This window comes from Astatotilapia calliptera, chromosome 13 (assembly GCF_900246225.1).
Source record: "Astatotilapia calliptera chromosome 13, fAstCal1.2, whole genome shotgun sequence".
Classification (NCBI taxonomy): Eukaryota; Metazoa; Chordata; class Actinopteri; order Cichliformes; family Cichlidae; genus Astatotilapia; species Astatotilapia calliptera.
In genome coordinates, this window is record NC_039314.1 from 9,256,260 (window position 1) to 9,280,835 (window position 24,576).

General features: G+C 41.3%; 1 protein-coding gene across 2 annotated transcripts; it reads left to right on the forward strand.

The window, feature by feature from the left end:
- The first annotated feature begins 553 nt into the window (after positions 1-553).
- On the forward strand, positions 554-21,309 carry sptlc3 (serine palmitoyltransferase, long chain base subunit 3). Of its 2 annotated transcripts, none has more exons than XM_026190212.1 (12): positions 554-863; positions 4,123-4,314; positions 5,044-5,198; positions 6,504-6,652; positions 9,990-10,114; positions 11,341-11,434; positions 13,332-13,437; positions 14,721-14,940; positions 17,219-17,345; positions 19,119-19,254; positions 20,314-20,443; positions 20,529-21,309. In XM_026190212.1, the coding sequence occupies exons 1-12, from the start codon at positions 762-764 to the stop codon at positions 20,640-20,642; spliced, it is 1,650 nt and encodes a 549-aa protein (XP_026045997.1). In that variant the 5' UTR covers positions 554-761; the 3' UTR covers positions 20,643-21,309. The 2 variants fall into 2 exon arrangements, with proteins under 2 accessions (XP_026045997.1, XP_026045998.1); XM_026190213.1 differs by lacking the exon at positions 554-863 and adding an exon at positions 928-1,338.
- Positions 21,310-24,576: the final 3,267 nt, after the last annotated feature.

Sequence of the window (24,576 nt, forward strand, 5' to 3'; positions counted from 1 at the left end):
TTGATATGAATGTCAACACTGATAGCTATGCTGTATTATCAGTTATATTTCTGGATTTCATTGATGATGATGCTGCATTAAGGTGTCATAAGTAGGTGGAGTTCATTTCAAGTAGGTTATATTGTTGTAAAACAATGTTAGACAACTACTGAACAGGTTACCATATGTAGACTATTCATCTGCTAGGTAACAAATAACTAATAATGTAGTAAATGAAGAGTGCAAATATGAGAGTATATATTAAGTTGCACCTATCCATAAGAATTTATCTAACTGAGAATGGCAGTGGGTGCTGGAGCTTGTCCCAGATTACCAGTACACGTTACCAGTCCACCACAATGCTTAGCTAGTATTCTATTATTAGGCTCCATTAAATGTAAGTACTCAAATTACTAGAACTCTAATCACTAACGCAGCCTGAGTAAATGTGTTTTACTTTCCAATTATTTTTTAATAAAAATAATATTTTAAGAATTAAAGCAGTTGTATAGCGTTCATTTTGTAATGCAGCATTTTGTAATAAGCGGAAGTTTGGGGGGGGGGGGGATTCAAAATAAGGGAGAAGTCGTCCTATTTAAACAAAATCGAAACAGTAAGAATCGGAAGCGTGACTTTGTTTTGGAGAAGCCGTCAGTAAAAGCTGAAGCGTTTCAAAAGAGGCTTAACCAGCGTAAGAGAGAAGGAGGAAGTCACCTTTGGAAGTTGGGCACAGCACACCGGTTATACCTGTCAGTCAGAGCTGAGCCCGTGCTTTCAAGAACATGGCAACAACTGCTGCAGACGGAAACTTAAAACCATACTTGAGAAAGAATGGAGTGAAACGCGAACATATCGGGAAAAACGGCTATCATAACCACAAGGAGGTATGTCTGTCTGCCTGTCAGCGCAGTGTATTTATGAAGATAATTTGTTTTATTTCGTGCGCTCTATGCGTGACTGCCGGCTTTACAGCAGTGGCAAGAATTTTAACACAATAAAAATAACACAGGAAGTTTGCTTTTATTTTGAGCTCTTCTTCGCTAAACAAGACAAATATGACGTCGGCATGTTTTGTAAGTGTTCACCTACTTTAAAAAAAAAAGTATCACACCACTACGAAAGTTAGGAACACCCACAACTGCAACAGCATAACTGTGTCGTTACAACTGTAATATGCCATACGAGTTTTATAATGTGCCAGTGCTTAGTTTACAATCGATTTAAACTGTAAAATATCGACAGCAGGATGATGAGTGCTGTTTAGTTCCCCTGCATATAAAAATGGACAATGTAAAGAGCAATAATAATGCAATACCCCGCCCTGAAACCTTGTGTAGGATGCTGGTTGGTGAGTCGCTGGTGAGTGAGATGTAGCTGATTTATCTGAGCCAACTACATGAAGGTTCAAGCAATGTCCATATTGTTTAATAGTTGAATAATTGAAAACGTGGACAGTCTTAACTGCCTTACAAGTTAAGTTTGTATAACCCTACATACAAACAATCTATGTCGTAGCATAGTTTGCTAAATTGACAGTATACAGTATACAAGCTATGGCTTAGCATCATTTTTGTGGTTGCTAGTTTTTTTGTAGCTATTTCCAGTACTACCTACTGTTGAGTCACTGTCTTAAGGGTTCTTCGCACTCCTGAAAATGTTTCTGTTAAAATGTCATAAAAGAATTTAAAAAATGTCTTTAGCTTGACATAACCTGCCTGAAGATAAATATCTTAGTGGGTTAGCTGTCGGCCATATTGCTTCAACAAGGCCTCCATGCTGGTTTTACAACGTAAAACAAGACTTTCTGGTTGCCTTGTGCCCTTCAAAAACCCCAATGACACACATGCAACCACTATGCTTGTTCTAGTTTGTTATTAAGAATGCTAGTTTATGCATTTAATACTTCTAGGCTGGAGGACTCTAGGCTATGTTCACACTGCAGGCGAAAGCGCGTCAAATCCGATTTTTTTTTTGACCCTATGTGACCCACATCCGATCGTGGTATGACAGTGTGAATGGTACAAATTTTCAAATCCGATCTGGGTCACTTTCGTATGTGGTACTGAATCCGATACATATCCGATGTTTTAGAAAGCGACTGCTGTTTGAACGGTCATGTCGCCTTAAATCCGTCTTTTACGTCACTGACACGAGACAGACGCCAATTATAATGTTATTTACATTATTATGTAAATAGTCTTTATATTAAGGGCCATCAGTCAAACAATATTGTTTGCTCTGGGTCTAAACAGAGCGCGTGAGTGACGTCTTCTTTTGCGCATGCGGGCCGCTTTGAGCGTTCACACTAGCGCGCGTTTGCTGTCATATTTTGTTTGTAGTGTGAACAAGCAGACAAGAAAATCGGATTTGATCAAAAAAATCGGAATTGACCATTGAGACCTGCAGTGTGAACGTAGCCTAATTCGTTATTATGTACAGCAGGATGTCCAAAAAGCAAGATTACTGTCAGGAACTACAAAGAGAGAGCATACTTCACCTATACTGGCTTATCTTTGTTGGCTTCCTGTTAAATCCAGAATCCTTCTCATCACGTACATACATCTTGATTAATCACGTGCCATCTTATCTTAATGACCTTATTGTGTCAACCCAACAGAGCACTTAGTTCTCAGACTGCAGGTTTATTTGTGGTTCCTAGAGTATTTATTTAAAACTAGAATGGGAGGAGCAGCCTTTAGATTTCAGGCCCCTCTTCTGTGGAACCCGAGACAGGAGACAGACGACATCTCTACTTTTAAGATTAGGCTTAAAACTTTCCTTTTTGGTAAAGCTTATAGAGCTGGATCAGTTGAACCTGACTTCCCATGTAGTTACACTGCAATAGGTCTAGGATGATGGAGGATTCTCATCATGCACTGATGTGCACAGTGTTTCTTTTTCATTCACCTTTTATACCCATGCATGCATTTATTATTATTATTCTCTGGCTCTCTTCCACAGCGTGTCTTTTTCCTGTCTTCTTCCCCTCACCCTCAACTCCCCTGACCAGTTGGGGATGCGGGACAACTGGTGTTGTGAATTGGCACTATATAAATAAAATTGAATTGAATTAAATACAAACACAAAGTGAAGGAGAAGTAATCCTTCTTCTTCCAGCTGCTCCCTTTAGGGGTCTCATCAGGCCTCAGCCCTCCTCCTTCACTACATCTATAAACCTCCTTTGTGGTCTTCCTCCTTTCCTCCTGCCTGCAGCTCCATATTCAATGTGGAGCTGCCAATTCCATATTATTTGTCCAGTGTTTCTACTGTCTCTAATCTGCACAAGTCCAAACCATCTCAACCTTGCCTCTCATGTCCAAACTGCTCAGCCTGAGCTGCCTCCCGGATATACTCACTTCTAATATTGTCCATTGGAAATCAATGAAAATCCCAACATCTTCAGCGCTGCCACCTCCAGCTCGGTGTCCTGTCTTTTTGTTAATGCAACCATCTCCAAACCATACATCACAGGAGTTTTCACTACTATCTTGTAAACCTTTCCTTTAACTCATGCTGCTGTCTTCCTGCACAAAGGCAGCACAAGTACTTCAATATGCACATATCTCACTAATATGCAAATATATGTAATGAGGCATAATCAAATTTTCTACTAAATACCTCTGGTATGACGTATGTATGGCATTGCTTTCTTCTTTCACGATTTTGCTGACAAACATGTCCACAGAGTAAAGCAGCATTAAATTGGTAAACAGTACTTAGACCAAAGTTATTAAACCAAAATGTATAAACTGAATATTATCTATTTAAAATGTATTCTTCATAACAAAACATTTACAATATTTATCCTTGTGATTCCAGTTTTAGGCATAGATTCGACAGTCAGTTGCCAGAACTCTTTTTGTGAAGGAAAAACCTATTACATGTAGTATATAATATTATAACAAATTCAACATTTCCAGAAAAATGTATTTTTGTCCAGTTATCATTTCTGTGGATGATCTTGTAGGGGTTTCTTTTGTAATAATAGTCCTAGTCTACATGTTACTGAAGACTAGGCCACAGTCTCTCTATTTTTCAGGTTAATTGGCACGTTAACTACAAACCCTTTATTTGAACTCAAAGTGTGTGTCTGTGTTCTTGTGTAGAATGTAAGACAGCTTATGTGGGCTTTTTGTTGTATAGAAAAACGGCCAGGGGACCGACGTTGCCTCCAGATGCCACAAGCATGAGCCTTTTGAGCAGGCTCCCATGTATGTTGCCGTGCTAACATACCTGGGCTTTGGCATTGTCACCCTGTTTGGCTACCTCAGAGACTTCCTCAGAGCTGTGGGTTTGGAGAAGTGCAACATTGCCCAGGAAAGAGAGAAACAGAAGGTAGGTTACACATGCAAATAGTACAAACAGGCATATTGTAGGGTCTCACACAAAATGCAGACACAAATACCCATGCAGACAGTTGGAGTAGAGTAACATGCATGTGGTGTCAGTACGTTTTGTTTTCCTCTAATTATGTCAATTTTTTCCTTAAGCTCTCCCTCTGTTTTCATCCTCTGTGTTCCTCTACACTATAACGTTGCCATGAGTGAGGCAGGACACCGCAGAGAATATCTGTTGAAGATCTAATTAAATCTCAGAGGATTCAAGCGCCTTCTTTGTTACTGTGCTTCAGATTTTAGATAAGGCCTTGGCATTGCCATAGTAGCCTTTGTGTTGCCACAGATTTGATTTTCCAAATCCAGAAATTAGAGTTAGGATGTTTGTTGTTGTCAGATTTGTTTTTGTCTAGGCCTTATTAAAAAGGTAAAAGCCTTTAAGAAAAATCTGAAGCAGTACCCTGTCCTTATTTCTGTGACTATTTCTTTAGTCAGAAACCTAAAAAGAAATAACCAGTGAGTTCTGCCCTGTTTTTGGACAGGAGTCACTTTATGATATGGCATATGGGCATACCGTAAAGACTAAGTCTCACATAATCTTGAAAATACTCAAACATTGGATATTGGATCAATGAAGATTTCTTGGACTAGAATGAAAACATAAAAACACAAAAATGCTAGATCTAGTACCAGTTATTAAATGAATCCTGCTTATGCTTTTCCTCCTTAGGATTTTGTCCCACTTTATCAAGATTTTGAGAACTTTTACACTCGAAACCTGTACATGAGGGTACGAGACAACTGGAACCGCCCCATATGCAGCCTACCAGGACCTGTCTTTGACCTGATGGAAAGGGTATCTGATGACTACAACTGGACATTCAGGTACTGCAATCGATTGATCTATGATAGACATACTGTAAATAGCATAAACAGTATCATGGAGGAGGTGAGTCATTACGATCACTCACAGATAAGGTGAAAAACATTGTGTCCTGTTAAAAGCACATGTCGAGGTCTGAGATACATGGACAGGTGTGAAGAACTGAGTTAGTCTAGTAAGGGCCAAATTGTTATGGCCAGTCGACTGGGTTGGAGCACCTCCAAAACGACAAGGCTTGTGAGCTGACCCCACTGGGTTTTGGGTAATTTGCTGGAAAAAATCTGAAAGGATGTGGTGCATCCTAGCTCCAGATACCACAGGGCATCCGCCAAGGTCTCGTAGAGTCCATAGCTCAGTGGGGTGGACCTTTTTTGGGCAGCACACAAAAGGCTAATAGCATGCTGGCTTAAAGTGTTTTGGCTTATCAGTGTATACCGCTCACCTTAAAAATGCTTAAAACTCGCCAGACAGTCTTTTTGCACAAAATCATCTCTCTTCTGAGGGTAAAGAGTGGACATCCCAGATTTAACTAGCTTGGTAACCTCTATAAGCTGTTTGCAAAGGTGGAAACATGGTTATTTGTCATCAGTAAAGATATGCCACTCCAAAGAATCTGGGTCATAGTTGATATTCCTCTTTGCTACAGAACAGGGTTGGAGAAATATAGTATGGAAAAGAGTATGAAGGGAGCCACAGGGTAGAAATATGACATTATGAGTGTGACGTAAACGTGGATTACATATTTAAACATGTTTAATGTGACTGGAAAAAGTAGAGACGTGGTACTGTGGTGCATAGTTTTGATTGGTTTCGTAGCGGTATAAAGGGGTACGTGAAGTTTGAGAAGAAGTAGGTCAGATGACAAAAAGGAAAAATTCTTTTTAGATAGTTTTAGATTCAGATTACCTCTGATAGGGATGCGCACTCTTGAACTCGTGTGATGTTTACCTGAACTTGCTTTAGTGCCTGAAATGATTACAACAGTTCCCAGTGTACACACACAATCCTACATTTTATAGTGAAGCATAATCTCTTAATTAACACTAAAATGTTCTTTGTACAATACATAACTACTACTGCTTGTGGATCCAGTCAGTGCCACTGTTGTCTTCAAAACATGTTTTATAATTCTATTTCCCATTAGCAGACTCCTATCAATAGAATAAGTGGAGTTTTTGATTAGCAAATAACATATTTAATTGAATATGCTATTTAAAAATTTGATATGTAATGAATTCACTGGGCATGTGTATGAATCAGGAAAAAACAGACAAACTAATTGAGTCCTGATGTTTGTGTAATTGCAGGTTTACCGGGAAGACAATACACAATGTTATCAATATGGGCTCGTACAACTACCTTGGCTTTGCTGAGAACAATGCTGATTTCCTGAAAACTGTGGCAGACAAAGTGCGCCAGTATGGGGTTGGGGTTTGCAGCACAAGACAGGAAATAGGTGAGTTTGTGGTTACGATTCTGTTGTAAAGATGAAAAAAAACAAAACTATTGCCACTTTGCTTTGTGTCACTTCTCTCTGTGAGCTGGTTTGTGGCAGTTGATTTGATTTAGGGAGGAAAAAAGTCCACCATACAACAAAAACATAACAGCTATATGGTAGTGTTTATTATCCTTACATATCTTATATGTGCCTCTATTTAAAAAAGCTATCTGTCAGGCCTTGTTGACGCTGAATGGTCAGAGTATCAAACTGAAAATGAAACTTGTCACCGTCATTTTTTAGGTTTCCTGCATACGGCGTGCACATTTAAATATCTGCCAGTGGCTTCAGTGTTGTATGAATTATTCACCTTTTGCAAAATTATATAGCATTTGGGCATATGTTGAGATCATTATATATCGGTCCAAAGTGAGAAGCTGGGGGGCTACAGTCTTGAGGAACCTAACATTGTAAAGCACTCTTGACATTAAAAACCTATATGTACATGCATGCAAAGGAACTGTTATAACAGCAAGGATCAGAAAGTAAATGGGATCTGTGGCTTCTGATGAAAGTCCTTTGAACTTCATTCTGGATTTGATGGTATTTAAGTGTCTATGTGGATGTAACATTCTAGAATTGCAATGGTGCGGCGAGGAAATCGAATGATTGGCCATCAATTGGGTGTTTCTTCACCAAAGCCCCGCTGATACACTTTACAGAGCTTGAGGAACAGGCGACGCAGAAAAGTGTTTCTCTCTCTCACAAAGCAAACCTCTCAGCGAGGTTTGCGTTGTGACACTTCAGAGACCAATGTGCTATTTCTGCAGAGAGCAGGCTAGCAGTAGGTTAGCTGACATGCAAGTTCAGATCAAGCGGAGTCACTGAGCGTTGCAGGATACCAGCTATTTGACAAGAGGAGAGAAAATCAGAGGAACTTAAGGACATGTGATTGTTAGTTATGCGTATGTTTGGCAGAGCAAGTATGACTACAAGCTGAAGCCCCCCCCCCACACACACACACACACATGGATGGTGTGGAGTGTGCACATGCACACTTCACACCATCTATTATTCATCTATGTGATTTATTTATATGTTTATTTCCCTTTCAAAATTCAACTGTTTTAGCCTGGGTTTCTAATGCGTGTTTTAGCTGGCTCACCGGGAAGCTTAAGAAATAACAAGCGTTCTTCCCATGAGACATTATTGTGCATAAATTATTAAAGATCCCAGCGTCTCTGTTGCACTAGTGATGCACACACAGCAGTTTTTACTGTTGACATGTGGAAAATCTTCAAAGTCAAATTGTCAGCATTGCTTTTGACTGAATTGTCAGCAATTTAGAAAAAATACAAAAAATGCAATTAAAAAAACATTTAGACATGTAATTCTTTTTTTTTCTATTTCACTCTTGTCAGTCATTGACATCATTAATTTAATTTCATCTCATCTCGCCTCTCACCTTTTCCAATATTAAATCATCTTAGAAAATGCAGTTAAACACTTAGGTCAACTTCCAGTTCCGAACATCTAAATAAAAATGACTCACAATATGGTTCGAGCCCACACAGGGAGTGTTTTTCTTTTTTTTATTATCAATAAGGCATTTTGAACTACACACAAAGTGCACTGAAAGCACACCCTGTGAATAAACACCCATGTCAAACATTCATAGAGTTACCTTAATGGGTAGCTTATTGGCACTGCTTTTCCTGTAATCATTAATAGATAATAATGTCAAACATTCAGATGCATAAAAATATACTGGGTACAGCTATCAAACACAAGGTAGTAAAATTCTGGTATTAGTATACTAGTGCAATAGGGCTGTTGTGCCTTTTTATATATTAAAACATGCTACACTAACTTTATAATGGTTCGCTGACTCAAGGTTTGTGTCAGAAATGATTAACCTTTGTTATTCTGTCTCTTTTCTTGTCCTTAAAAATTCCTCGGTCATATAGTTCCCAATAAAAGGAACAGATTTAACTATGAGAACTATCAGATTTGCATGCACAGTCTTCACTGTGGCTGCCCTTCTCATCAACCAGCCTTGATAGCACAAAGGTGACCATGGTAACTCAGAGGAACAGTGACCAATTTTTAAAAGGTGTGTAGGTTTTATTTTAAGCAAAGTGATCAGGCTCCGTCCTGACTGTCTTATCTGTAGAGTATCGGGACCTAGAGTGGCCTTCTGAGGTTAACATATCAATAAGAAGGCATGGCACGCTTAAAAAGCCACAGCTCAGTAAAATGTTGTATTAAGAGAGCAAATGTCAATGCAGCCTGATTTAAAAAAAAAAAAAGAAGAAGAAGAAGACGCTGCACATGCCGGCAGGGCCTGTGAGCCTGAGCGGTCGAGGAAATGTATGAATCGATTTTGGCGTAAGGCCTGATGGAAAGCAGTGAATAGGAATCGCCATAAAGACAGAACTGCTTCTCTGCGTTATGTTTTTTTTATACACATAACTCAATAACCATTTCTCCAGTCCTTCCTGATCCTGAACCATCCTGGCTGTTTGAAGCTCGCTCTCTGTGGTTACTGACTGTTATTGATTAGTGTCCCACGTGTGTGCAATTAATGCCCCGTTTTTTAAATGTTAATGCAGTAGTGATATATTGTATTATATAAGCACTCATTAGAAAGTTGCTTTACAAAGTAGCTTTAATTCAGTGTGCAATACCTGGTAACTACAATGTAGTATTACAGTAAACACAGATGCACTGAAATGTTGTAATGTTTTTGTGCCGTACAGAATACAACATCATCCCTGCAGAGATAAAATACAGTGTACGTGCACCTTTTATTGCCCACTTCTCCCCCCATAGCTCACAATTATAACAGCAATTCTTCTGTTTATCAGATAAGCACAAGGGCAGGTACCTGAAAATCCCACTTTATTGTACAAAATTGAAAAAATGCCACATCAGGTGACAGATTGCAATCTGATCAATTTTCCAAATGAATTCTGGTCTCCACCTGTCACATAGGGTTATCACCACCTGAGCTGGCTCAGTCCTAAAATGTACAACAGAACCATTTCAGTCCTCGCTAGACCTCCCTTAATATTACTGGGATGAAATACGGCAGTTGAACTAAATTACAAATTTACCCCATCTTGGATCTTTATAAATCTCCTCAGATCCCCAGACAGCAAGAGCCGCTGATGCTGATCCAGGCGTTTGCTTCTGGGTCTCTTACTTTTTTATCAGGAGACATTCATCTCTGACAAACCTTGTGATTGGGTGACAAAGACCGGCAAAGCCTAGAGACTAAAGGATTACCAGATGTGCCAACAGGTACAGTGATGTTGTCGGGGTGAGTCATCTTTTTCTGATTTCTATCATATAGGCAACCTGAGCATCCATGAAGAGCTAGAACAACTTGTGGCCAATTTCCTTGGAGTCGAGTCCGCTATGACTTATGGGATGGGTTTCGCCACCAACTCAATGAATATTCCAGCACTTGTGGGCAGGGTATGTGAGATTTTATACACTCAGCATTATACAGAACATCTTTGCAAGTGTAATTTTCACAATGCAGCAGATATCAGTCTGGATTTTTTCTCTTCTGTGGTATTGTCTCAATTAATGAACAGTCAAATAAACTTAACTGCAAACAGTCTGACCCACAGCTGCTAATTAAAATCATAATTACACAAAACAGTAGCCAGAAGGATGAGGATCTGGGCATGCATAGCTGCTTTCAGTCAGATATACAAGGAAGGGCAGTTTTTGTTAAGAGCACTCCTCAAGGGTGGGATTACCCATCCTCTGGCCTCTCGGTGCACCAGAGTGGCTGATGCAGAGGCCTGTGGGTTACCAGGGGCAACACACAGCATGAATATCTGTGATTGGACTGGACAGGAGGAAGAGGAGGTTGACTGTTTAAGTGATGAGAACAGGGTCGTTTATGCAGCTCAAGAGGTGTAGCAGCCCCTTGGGCTGCAGCCCCCCGCAGTAACCCTGCAGAGGCTGGAGGTCAACCCTCACTGCCAGCTCTATCCTACAGGGACAGGCTGTGCCAGGACAGGCCTTGCTGTGCAGGCAGAACAACATTAGAGTGACAGCTGCTGGTAGACCAGGGAGCAGGCTGGCTGGACCCGAGGCCAAACCAAGCAGATCTGTCACTGAGACAGTGTCAACATAGCCTCTACAAGACTCATTCAGACTAATGAAGTCAAATGCTTAGAGCTTGTGCCGTATATATATGCTAATGCACCAGAGAGGTTTTCAGTGGAACAACTGAATTAATTTGCATACTGATTTTTTATAAGGAACATGGAGTACTGTGCTGTCGGTTATGAAAATTGCAATGCGTCTGTGGGTCAGAACTTCAGACATCAAAGAAGTAAAAAACTGCTAACATGCAGTACATACAACTTATTTTGCACAGAGAACCAGACCTGATTATGATTGAGGCCTGGATTAAGGGGCAGGTGAAGAGGTGTGAACTACCTTTATTTAGCCACACATTCTTCAGTTAGAAAGAAAAGATCAACAGATCAAGTTTTACCTTTTTATCTGTAATGAAAAATTTATGTCATATACCCCATTTAATGTGTTTGCAGAGGCATTTTGAGCATTAGATTAGAAATTTTTGATTCAGCATTGCAGTAGCAAAACAATTGACTATTACCCCAAAAGCACAAAGCATACCTTGTGAAATTTAAATAAAGTCTTTTCTCTTTGCTGTTCTCCAGGGTTGTTTGATACTAAGCGATGAGCTCAATCACACTTCTCTCATCTTGGGAGCCAGACTGTCAGGAGCAACCATCCGAGTGTTCAAACATAACAGTGAGTCCAATCACCTAGTACATAAATAGTCCATGCATCATAGTACAAAACAACACCTTTTTTATTATTATTATTCTTACGTTTAACCTTTTTGTGCCTTTTTGTCATCAAACTGACTCTTGAGAAAGTTTCAGTTACTGTTTGCAGCCACTTCTGCTCACAGTATCGGGTGTTTTCTTCACCTAATTGTATACTGGTGCTGCTGTGAGAAGCAAGTTCCTGTTCTTTTGTGTGGTACAGGATTTACCTTAGGAAAGACCTACATTCTGTGTTTAATGCAATAGGTTTGGTTTGAAATCATGCTTATGTTTTATTCAGCAGCAGCAGCAGCAGCCGTGAAGCAATAGTGAAGTTGGTTGGGGGGGGTTGAGGTTTTTTTTTTAAACAAAACATCATCTTTACTTAAACTTTTTGTTCTCTGGTATATTGTCAAGAGGAAAAATATCAAGCGTGGATGGTACAACATCCATTGCTCGCATTAGATACATCCCTGTCCTTTCAGCAGACAGCACAAATGAGCCAGTCCTCTGGCAGCAAATTTTTCCTGACAGGTACAAGCAGAGTCAGTTATGGGTCCTCAAAGCAGATCCCAGAGGCCTGTCTAAAGGCAAAGAGCCCTCAGGCACCTGAGCTGCTGACCCCTCCTTGCCACTAATCCTCCTGCGCTAGGCACTCAGAAACTCTTTTATTTCTAATATTTGCATAGAGGGTTATGCCACAACAAAAGATTTATGAACAACTCCAATGCTTGTATTTTTTTGTAGTGATACTTATTGGTGCAAGCACTCTCTAAAATCTCTCAAGGATTATTTTTAGCAGAGATGGAACTCATACTATGGAGCAGACAAACTGGTTTGTCCAGCAGATTTGTCATACATGTGCGTGAGAATTACCACGTTGTTTAGTTATAATGCACAGACAGTAGTCCTACTCTTTCGAATAATCAAATGTATTTATGTTTTATTTATTAAGCCAGTAGCGTGGTGTGTACCCCGAAGGTGAGAGCACAGATAAGATATCGTGGAATCATTTTATGGATCGAAGCGGAAGATAACCATCCTCAGTCATACAGTATCTCATATCACGCTGTGGCTTATCTTATATCAGTGTTTCACTGTGAAATAATCTTTTGCTCACTCTTGACTGTGCAGACAGAAAGCCACAGTGAATTCCTTTTTTTCATTTCTGCTTTCCTCAGCCGAGACATTGTTCTGCTAAGCCTCGGGAAGGAATTTTAGCAGCGGAGCATCTGTTGCCTCTTAAGTGAACCTGTTTTTGTTTTGAAGTAGGAGCATCAATCATCTATGACAGATTATTAGCCACGACAGCTTTCCTCACTCCTCAGCAGGAAATGGTTGGATTGCAGTCATACTTTGAATAACACACTTTCATAACAACTGGAGCTGTTTAATACTGCCATCTGCTGGTATGCACTAAAGGATCATTAGTATTGTCATAACTGAGTTTTAGTCACCGGGAAATGTTTTTGCCATGTAAATTTTTTGTAACAAAAACAATGCAGATATGCAGATCGCACAGGCTTAGCCACATTTTTAACCTAGTTAGATATCTCAGGTGTTTGTAAGCGTCACAGTGCAAGGGTATTTCCGGTGTGTTGTTTGTGAAAGGTGTCTTTGGCAAATAAAGTAGTGTCTTGTGAAATCCGTGAACTATCTGCCCCAGTGGAAATGATTTCTTCCCACTCTCGGGTTTGCGTTGATGTTCGGTGTTCCGCACAAGCTATAGCACTGGAGTGCTATCCTGTATGCTGTGTCATAACACATATCCAAACTAGGATTGCCGGCATACTTTTTTTTATTGTTAGGGTCTGTCTTCTTTTGCTGTGTCTCTTCCTCTTATTCTCCCTTATGTGATGTTTTGTGTGCACCTATGCCAGACATGCAGAGTCTGGAGAAGATGCTAAAAGAAGCAGTTTGCTCAGGACAGCCTCGGACCCACAGGCCCTGGAAAAAGATTCTCATCGTGGTGGAAGGCATCTACAGGTCAGCCATCATTACACCCCACACACATTATAACATAGCTACTTTCACAGACACATGTCTTGGGTCTCTTGTATCAGTCTTTCTAACTATGAGCTTCCGGGTGGTCTATCGGAGGGTTTTGCACAGCCCGATTTGAGTAGAAATTGTAATTTATAACCTGAGGTGATCCTGTGCTTAGCCGTCCCTGTTATGGTCTCTTTTTCAATCGCTTCCTTTTCTGCGCTCTTGAATAATAGATTGTCTGTGTGTATGCAAGCGTATGGCAGTGCATGGGTGTGTGTGTGCATGTGCATGTGGTCGGGTACCATTTGATTACCGTAGAAAGGAGAAAGGTATTGTCTGCCTCTCCTGCCAGTGAGCTATCCTGAGTCTTAGTGACCCTCTCCATCTGCTCATTAGCTCCAAATCAAGGCCAAATGGAGCCATAGAGATTGACTTGGCTACACCCCCAGCTCCAACTGTTTATCATGGCCATTTTCTGTTCTCCTTTCTTCCCTCTTTTTGCTCTCAGCTGCACTTGCATTTTAGTCCTCCTAAAGTAAAATATGATGCTGTGAAAATTACTTGTTTTATGTCAATTTTTTTTCATCAAAAAAAGAAGAAAGCCTTAAACGTGGCCATCAGCTGGTCTTAATATAATGTAATTAGTCCCACAACAATCCTGGTACTTTGAAAGACAACCTAATTGCACATCCTCAGACTGTCTTTGTCAGACAGTAATGTCTAAGACATGAGAATGAAATGGCGCCTTTCAGCAAAGCACAGAAAGAACTAATGCTCCGTCTATCACCTCCCAGCAACATCAAAAGGCTTGGATAAAGAGTACGCATGCTTTAGCTATAGCCCGAGTCTGCCTTTGATGTCCACATCGGTCCTGGTGAAACCCTGTCTTATGTCATTTGGGCTGCAGACGTTCTCAGCCATAGCAACCAGAGCAGGTCTGGGATTGCTCCAGTCCCCAGCCGTATAATCACTCATGCTGTCTATTTGTAGCCTTAAAAGGTTTGCATCTGAGGGGAGGAAGAAAAGGAAGAAAGGTGGGAGTAAAGTGAAAGAGGCCAGCAGGAAAGATTCTTGGAAGACTGTGGCGTGTGAGATTATATAATATGCATTTGTAGAAGCAGAGATGCTCTGCTGTGGATATGGTTAGTTCAGGGTCAGACTCTTTCCTTTTAAAGTTAATCACTTTAACAATTTGATTTGTAATTTCTTAAAAGTGTGTGTCCATGTTGATCCCTTTTTACACGTATGCTTTGTGTGTGTGTGCGATTCTCTGCCAATAGCATGGAGGGTTCAGTGGTGCTACTGCCTGAAGTCATCGCTCTGAAGAAGAAATATAAAGCGTACCTGTACCTGGATGAAGCCCACAGCATCGGAGCAGTGGGCCAAACAGGGAGGGGTGTGACCGAGCTGTTTAATGTGAACCCGGCTGATGTGGACGTGATGATGGGGACTTTTACAAAGAGCTTCGGGGCGTCTGGAGGCTATATCGCAGGGAAAAAGGTTACTGCAAGTTTACTCTCATTTGATCAGTGCTTCTCAGTATTCGTGTATTTATGTTACATACAAGGGACCAAGTAAGCAGTCATGGTCCTCAGTGCTGCTTCCCAATGCATATAAGCTTTCCAGGACACTCCAGACTTGACACTTTTCTGACCTTTTTAGGGGTACTGGACAGATAAGACTCTATCGTCAACACGGCAGTGATGTTGTTACATTTATCAGCTTCCCCGGCTTTCTCAAAAGAATACGATCCATCATCGCTGTTTTCATTTCCCTCCACATCGCCAGTTCATAGCAATCTTGTGAAAGGGAAGAACTGCTGCAGACCTGTTGCTTTACAGAAGAATTAAAAATGGAAAGAACACTCCTTGGACAAAATAGGGTCGTGACAGAATGTTTTAAGAAAATAAGCTGATTGGATTAATCGCACTGAAACAATCCCAACAGCCTTGGGTGAATTAGCATTACAGAAAATCAAATTAATGAGCCGGCTTTTTAAATCCTGACATGGTTTAAATAACCTGACAAGCACTGTGTAACACAATTAACCCTTCTGGCTCCGGAGCAGGTTTAAACATCACACAAGAGTATTTTCAAATATTTAGATTTTGAAATGTAAATTTTTATGATGCATGTTATATTCTGCGCCACGGCTGTTTATTAAAAATGTATGGAAGTCAATTACCGGTATACGCACTCCCTCTCGCTTAGCCCTCACATGTCCCACAAATGTTCCCCAGGCTGCGTCTCTGGGCACTTTTTTTTCCTTTTCTTTTTTTTTACTCCATTAAATAGTACACTTTGGTACATAACCACACCAGTTTTGTGGCAGTTGATTAGAAAGCAACAACAGAAACGACCATGTTGTTTGAATTAGGTATTCAGAGAGGGACCCTTCCTTCTTTCCCCTTCAGTTTCCCCCAGCCCTGCTCTGCCATAATAAGAAGGTAAAGCTGGCAGAGGGCCAGCCCCTTCTTGTGGCAGGCATCAGAACTGCGCTCCAGATTTAACAGGATGACTTTTAACAAGCATGATAATGTTTGAAGTATGAACACTCTTCCTGGTGTGACAGCTGGCTGCAGTAAAGTCCTAAAGGAAAAAAGGCAGGAAAAGAGAGAGAACCTTTAGATTTGACGTATTTGTTGTTGTGGTGAAATACCCCAAGTCCTACATTAACTGGATTTGGGTTGACCAACAAAAGACTGTGCAGATGTGCTCTGGAAAACAGTCATGTTATAGCTATTTTATGAGGGTACCAAAAATAAATACCCCAATAAATACACCCAGAGTTATTTCTATGTCACTGCAAACTTATATTTAGGAGTCTTTATTCATTAGGCCATCTCTGAAAATGTGGATGAGATTGAAATTAGGTTATTAAATAAATCTGTTGAAGTTCAAGTGGGCTTGCTGTTCTGGAAGCGCCTCTACTCCAGGGCTTTGTGAACACGTATTCCCACATCGGTGCTGTGGCCACCGTGCGGCTGAGGAAACCCTCTGAGCTGTCAGTCTGTGCCCCAAGCATGAGATGAATTTTGGACGTGTCCTCTTAAACGGTTTATCTTGGTTGCACCGTAATCCTGCAGGACCACAAAGCTGTGAAAATCTCCCGCCTTAAACGAAAACAGATGTCAGGTTGTTTCAGGGTTCTTATCCTACATTCAAGCACTTCCCCTGAAATCCTTTCCCCCTCGTGCGCTTGAGGAAGCCGCAGCCACCGCCCAGCAGGGACAGATGGTGGTGAGTGGAAGCGGTGGCCAGACAGCATCTCCGGCTTACGTGTCATCACCCCGCAACCCCGGCTTGCCACCGAGCAGCAGCCCGTCACAGCTCCCCAACCTCAGGCCGCTTACACACATACGCTCTAGGGACCCGTGACCAAATCGGTTTCCTGAAATCCTCCTCTTCTCTTGTCAGCCACTAGCAGAATTAATCTCCTGCTGACATTTAGGAATAATGAGCACGACAGACCTCATTCTGGCTCATTTTGACTTTGGTTCTTTCTCATATTCATGTGTTGGCTTCCCCCACCCCAGAGTGGAGAGCAGGAAAGGATCCAGGACTATTTTACAGTCAGTGCCAAGACAGTCACAGTGACAGAGAAACGACTTGAAGTATTTTAATTGCTTCTCAGGTGTTGATTATACATGAGCTCTCCCTAGTGGTGTTTGAATATACTGCAGGGTCACACAAGAGGTTCAGAACTGTTGCTTTGTTTTCTGTGAATAGTTGTGCAGTTGTGCTTTTTCAGCGTTTGACTCTGTATCCCATGTTGCAGGAACTGGTGGACTACCTGCGGACACATTCTCACAGTGCAGTATACGCCACGGCCATGTCCCCTCCTGCGACTGAGCAGATAATACGTGCAATGAAGTGCATCATGGGAAAAGATGGAAGCACAGAGGGTAAGTATAGCAGCCGTCACACGTTCTTTGCATGTCTGGTTTAAAAAAATTTCTACACCTTTATATAATTTTTATGGAAACAACAGCAAACGGAATCCAGAGGACACCACCGATGTTAACATTAGCAGTGAGACCTGCAGGGAAATGCAAACAGCTGGTCAGAAAATGTGGAAGCAATTACAGGGGTCTGCAGCGGTAAGGAGCAGGGAGACGTGCAGTCCCTGAGCACACGTGACCCTATCGTGGAGGAAATCATTTTCATGTGTGTGTTGTAGAGAACGCTGCTGCTCTGAAAAGTTGCTGCTCTAATGGCATCAGACACGAGGGCAGGGGAAGCAGTCGTTACCAGACCAGACGCGATACCACCGGGGCAATTCTCTCTTGAGTTATTGTAGCTGTGCTCCTGGTAATGGAAGGAGTGCTAACGGGAGTAGCATTAGTGCATCTAGTGCCTAGTAAGTAATGACAGATTACACATTAGAGTTATACCAAATTTACAGTATTTACAGCATGCGCCATGAGGCAAAGCTAGGCAGCCGTGACAAACAAAATGAAACACTTCTGTCATCACTTCAAGGACTAGACCCTGCTGTGTTGCGGTCGAGGTAGATGCTGCAGTTTCTTGCTGAGATGAGTAACTTTTTCATCTGACTCTGAAGCAGACATGCTTTGTATCTGACGTAGTCCAGTGAAATATCTGTTGTGGAAAAAAATTGCCTTGACCTGTCTTATAGATGAGAGGGAAGGCAGTTTTTCTAAACATCAGTCCCAGTGTCCATAGAAAAAAAAGAAACAACAACTTTAAAATCTCACTGTGACAAGAAACCTAACAGAGCCCTTGAATATCTGTGTCATAAGTCTTTATTCCTCTTCCTCCAAGTCCTCCTCTGTCTTCTTCATCTTTTCTCTTTGATGTTGAATTTCACACAAGTCCGACAGACAGCAACGTCCACACGTTCTCGCCTGCTCGTACGATTCCTGTGTCTGGCAGCAGGTTTTTGACCTTCGTGACCTCTATCTTAGCAGAGAGAAACAATTTACAAAATGGGGCCTGGGCTTTTTTGGCAGATGTCCGAATGTTATGCCCCCCCCCCTTTTCTCTCCCTCTCTCTCCTTCTCCCTCTTCTGAGATAAGGGGATTTAAAGTGCTCTCTTACGTCCCTTTGAAAGAACTGCCAATCTGTTCCCAGGTAATCAGAGGGAAACAGAGCTGTGTTCCAAGGCCGGCCATGCCAAACTCTGCAGCAGCTACAGAGCAAGCGGGCTCCCCAGTGATTCGCATTGTTCGGGAACACAGAGGGTCAGCAGAACAAGCCGCCTTTGCTGCCTGTGATTTATCTTCTAGTGCAGTGAATTTATAGGAAATGCGTGTGATGCTTAAGCATTATTCGTGTTCACTATATGTCACGGCTACATTCACGTGGCAGCCCACAGTCACTAATTCCACGCAAAATCCATCATATCCAATTTGCGAGACCCCCACTCTGGCAACATGCAAGCGCATATACCATGCTGTCAGGCGGACAAAACTGAACCATCTGCTGCTGCAGCTGAGCTGTAATCATGAACAACTTCATAGAGGAGGCTGGAATGGCCCAGATGGAGGTGCAGGACTCAAAATGAGATGGCACTGCACAGGACTCACAGTACATTAGCTACTACTGACAGTTAATGTCCTTCCCTACAGGGCGCGGTACAAATATAGAGGGGAAATTCAGTGAAAAAAGGTGCTTTACTCATGTACATCTGCTGGTGTCCTTGTTTTAATTGGAGGATTGAGACGGATTCGCCAACTGGCAGAGAACACCAAATACTTCAGATCCAGACTGAAGGAGATGGGCTTCATCATCTACGGCAATAATGACTCACCTGTGGTTCCAGTGCTGCTCTACATGCCAGCCAAAGTGGTGTAAGCACACAGAAACACTCATGAAAACACTTTTACAGAGCCAGATGATCACGATGTTCCTTGTTCTTAGCTTCAGTATAGCATCACGTGCGTCTTCTGATCAGCTGTGTCTCCAGAGTTTCCATCAATCATTTGTGCAGTGTTATGATGTCTTTAACCTCTTAAGAGGCAACATCGGGTACTGATTTGGTATAACCCTAGACTCCCACGCTGGTATGTAATCAAGTGTCCTTGATTATATGACAGTCAACATTAATATCTGCACAAATACAAATTCTGCTCAGTTATTGCCTTAATCAGATGGCATCATCATATAGCCTGTGATTTTAGATCGCTCTGCTATCGTGAGTATCAGTGTTAATTGTAATAAAGTTGAAATTTCACAGGTCCCCAAACCTTGTTTCAAAAAAAAAAAAGATTTTTTTTCCAGAGCCATAATATTTATTCCTATAACAACACTGAAGTCCGTTTATTAGCATTGAACATATTTCTGTAGATACTCATCACCATGTTTATATAAAATATACCGGGTCAGATTCATCAAACCACTTTCAGAACTCGTTTGAAGGTTTTTACCTCTTCAAACTGTCCACGGTAAAGTGCGCCAGAGCAGGTTGGCTTTGTTAAAATGAACAGACTTGCTCTGAGGTCGTCAAAACAATTACTGCACCCTTTTTAATTTATGGTACTTTGCAGAAATTATCACAAGCCTCGCAAACCACACGTCCCGATTGCATATTTAAACATTTGGAAAGGCTAGAAGGAACAGCGTTCCTATGGATTTTACATTTGATGAGGCATAGCACCAAAACATTTCCCATCGTAATGTGACTTGCATGCTCATTTCGGTGAACTCAGAACTCGTAAATATGAGTTACACTGCCGTGTTATGTAGGTGCTGTAACAAATATAATGTGACAACATTATAACTGACTGCATTCAGTCGGAAAAGGAGGACTCAAAAAAAGAAGAAGTAGAAGTAGAAAAAAAGCCCTCCTGTTGCTAAAGTCATTTGTGTGCTTCGTGTTTAACCCGTTTCTCTTTTTTTATGCTGATCAGGGCGTTTGCGCGAGAAATGCTGGCGAGAAAAATCGGCGTAGTTGTGGTCGGCTTTCCAGCAACGCCGATCACAGAGGCCCGAGCTCGCTTCTGTGTATCTGCTGCACACACCCGGGATATGCTGAACCAGGTACAAACACACACGAGCGTTTCCCACTTTGATACTTTGGATATATATGAAACATACATGCTCTGAGACTTTCCATTGTCCTCAGGTGCTCGATTGTATGAATGAGGTGGGAGATCTTCTCTGCCTGAAGTTCTCGCGGCGGAAATATTCCCCTCAGCCCGACCTGTGCGATGAGACAGACTTCGAGCTGGACAGCTGATATGATCTTTGACCCTTTGACTTCACAGTGTCTAAACTGAGCAATCATAAGCACACAGTGAATTCATCAGACAGCAGGAGAAGAGCCAAATATTTGGCAGCTGTTTGGGTTTTTTTTTTTGTTTTTTATGTGTGTTAAATCATAATGTTGGACTGTGTATTCGTTCTTTTTTAAAAGACAAATGTTTTGAACTCTTGAAATGCCGTTTCTTTATGAATATATGTATATGTGAAATGAATGCACGAGCATCTTTTGGATTGGTGTAAATCTCAAGATTCTTGAGTTATTTATTCGTGGAAGAAAATCATATGTTGTTTTATTCATTTTCGATGTTAACCTCCTCTGCACTGACATCTGAGGGCATTTTTAAAGATTAAAAGAGGGCTCACTTTTTTGCAGATTTTTTCTAATTACTTATGTCTATATTTAGACGTTGACGGGTTTTTATGGAAGCACTTTTTTGCTTCTCTTAAATTAATATTTGAAGTTTTTTAGAGATGCCAATGGCAGTAATAGTTAGATAGTAATACACAATCCTATTTACTTATACTTTAAGAAACTGACAAATCTCCAAACTGCTGTTTCAGTAAATTTTGAGGATTTTTATACCCATTGTTCCCAAATGCTGTGCACGAATGCCTTTCAAATAATAAATTCACCTTCCAGATGGCATGTTTTCTTTTGTTTTTTTCCCAAAGAGTCTTCCCTTTGTAACTTATATCCTGATGCATGAATGTTTACACTACTTGTGGCTGAACAGATCAAGCAAAAGGAAGATTTTGTGTTCCACGGTGAACTGTTTTTATAAAAACGTCCCCAGTGAAACACCACTTTCATCTCCACAGTAAATGATAGCCTTTCTGTAAATAATAGATCATGCAGCAATTACTTCTTTGACATGCAGTTAAATCTCAACAGCCCGCGTGCAGAATAAAAAAGGTGTTATGGCTTGTTTTGTGGCGAGACTGCTCTTATTCACCACGTCTTACCAGCTTAATTGTTGATGTTTTAAAGACCTGCTGTTCCCTTTCACGCACAACACTGCGTTACAGTCGTGAAGGTAAGCATGCCGAGCATGCGGCACCTGAGCCAACAGAAACCTTACCCAGCAATTAGCTCTGAACTCTAAATTCTCGTGGTATGTGGTAATCATTTGATTAACACAGGAAGGATTATAGATAGATGATGAATGTGTGTTCACAGTGTGTCGGATTTGGTCTTGTCTGCACTTGTTTTTCCTCGGGATGTTTCTATGTTTGTGTTTACCTCGCCATAAACAGCATAGTGATAACATTTAACAAGAGGAGATTAAAAAAAACAATATGCAGTTCTTGGGAAACATAATGAAGTACAAACATAGATAAAAGTTTCCAAAAAAAAACAGCTAACTCTTGAAATCTGTTCTCTGTACTTGATCGCTTTGTGCTGTAAGTGAATATCTCACATCTGGCTCCTATAGCCAGCAACAATGGAAAACAGTTTCTTTAATCCGCAAATCTGTGATGTCATACCAATGTGCTGTTTCATAAAGATCTGGAGGAGATGGGGAAAGGTGGCCTCACCCCAGCGGGGTGCTCTAACGTCTAACGGATGCCTGTTATTCATTTTTGTTTGCATTCACCTTAACTCTAAACGTGAGCAGTGTTAAAAATTCAGCGTGGGTTTGCAGCAGGAGGGAGACGTGTGGAGATAGAAGCTGAAAAGCTTGAATTCATCCTCTGCCCTAACGCGGTGCGTCACAGACATGGAGTCTTCAAATACTAAGCTCCAGTGTTATTATGCAGAAAGGCAAACTCTAACGTGCCGAGACTTACCGGCAATATTTTTGCATAGCTGCACAGCTGGAGAAAGGTTTACTCCAAAAATCTGATATTTGACGATGACTTTTGAGCTTAAAATTAAGCTGGGAGAGGACAGCCTATCTGTGGCTTTTTTTTCCATCTTTTTGTTGCATTATTCATTATGCAACACTAACATGTTAAGAAACTGAATGACAGTGACTGCTGCAGGATACATTTCAACGGACTCATGGCCCTAAAACATGAAAAAAGAAAAGTTCTACTTTACTTGAAGCAGATTGCATAATTTATTTTATTTATTTATTTATTTTTGTAAAATCCTACAGCTATGAGCAACAAAACTGTCATTTTTAGTTAAATGTGTCCTAATCTTTAAAAGACTGTTTAGATAAAAAAGCAATCATGCTGGCAATCGACCTACTTTTAAAGCTACAGCTGTCACTGACATATGGACTTTAAAAAAAAAAATCTACTCCAAAAAATGTCAAGTTCAAACAGGCTCCTGAGGCAAACTGACAAGAGTTCAGTAATACACACTGACTGCCAGGCAAGGTGGGGAGCGCGAGTCTTTCCGAGCTTCTTTCCAGTCACTTGTAACTGCCTTCAGCTTCAGCAAAAGTGGCAAATGGTCTGCGCTGGCATTCAAAACATCTGTGCAGCCAGACTACTGGTGGCAAGGCCCCAGAGACCTGCCTGCCTGCCTGCACCAGCCTCTTTTGAACTGCAGATCCAAATACACTGCACTTATTGGAATGGCATGTAGCTGCTATTCTGAAGAGGGATCCTCTGCTACGCCTTTGATGTCCACCACTGTGTCCAAAGCAGGCAAGCCATTCTTACCGCTCTCTGTTTTCCATTTAGACAGAGATTTTTCTAGTCTAAAAAAGAGAGCGAGAGATCTGAAGTGAAACAGGACAGAACTTGCACGCTTTGGACAGCTATGCTTCTCCTGGGCTAAGAAAGACTGAAGCCTGGAATAGAGCTGGGCTGGAAACTACTGATATAAGGGAAAATAATGAAAAAGGTCAAGGTTGGGGCAATAATGCAGAAGACAGCTGAAAGCATTTATTGTGTGTTTTAAACCCAACTCAGCCTCATCAGATATTCATGGGGTTCTATACATGATGTCAGGGGTACTCTATTAAATATTTAAGTTGTTGAACTCTTCAAGCACCTGCTCTTTATTCCCTAACGTTGGTCATTAGATTTCTTTGGAATGACCATGATGCGTTCTGGTGCAAACGGGCATCAGGAGACTCTGCAGCTACACCAGTAGAGGTAAACGCAAGGCTTCAGTTCACCAGACCTGTGGATTTTTCTAACTCATCGCTATCCTACACCAAGATCCCAGATTACGCATGCACAGAAATAAAGCGTCTTTCTCCTGCGGGTTGAATTGTGCCACGAAAACCAATGTCAGGATTATTCTTATTTTAGCTGTTACGGCGCTTACAAATCATTTATGACCGCTAGGTAATAGGATCTTGTTAGTCGTCGTCAGGTGATAGATGACACGGAAAGCGTGGTCTTTTCCGGGCCAAGTGGATCAAGCAGAGCTGTCACCCACGTTAAAGCAGCGAGCGGCCCTGCTTGGTGCATAATTTGACACAGCGGCCTGTCCTTTGAAGCGGACAATAAATAGTCTCACAACAGCTAATCACATTATGTACCATTTGTCCTGCTTAAGTGAGATGTTACAACACCTTCTCCACAATCTGAGACGTGGCTGCTGCTGCTGCTGTTGCTGCACACACGCCAACATGTGCAGACCTCCTGCAGAGCCGCTTTGGGTGTCTACCTCTGCGCTGCGAGGCGCTTGCGTATACCACAGAGCCTCCCAGGACCACCGTGGATACTTAAAGTCTCCATTGTCCAAACATAGTGGGGGGTTTCCTGCTTGTCTGATTTGATAAGAAATTATGTCATATTAATTAATCTCACATATCAAACATGCTCCTTTAAGAAAATGTAACTTATAAAATTTACTTCTGTTTTAAATATTTTGATCAGGTGACCAGAGCGCACTTTTGGAAATCGCCTGCAGCGGAAAGCAGAGGGTACCAATATACTTTCTGGGTGTTTCAGTTTTCACCTTTCTCAGGAATGCTGTGGACGTGAAAAGCTCCACCGGATTT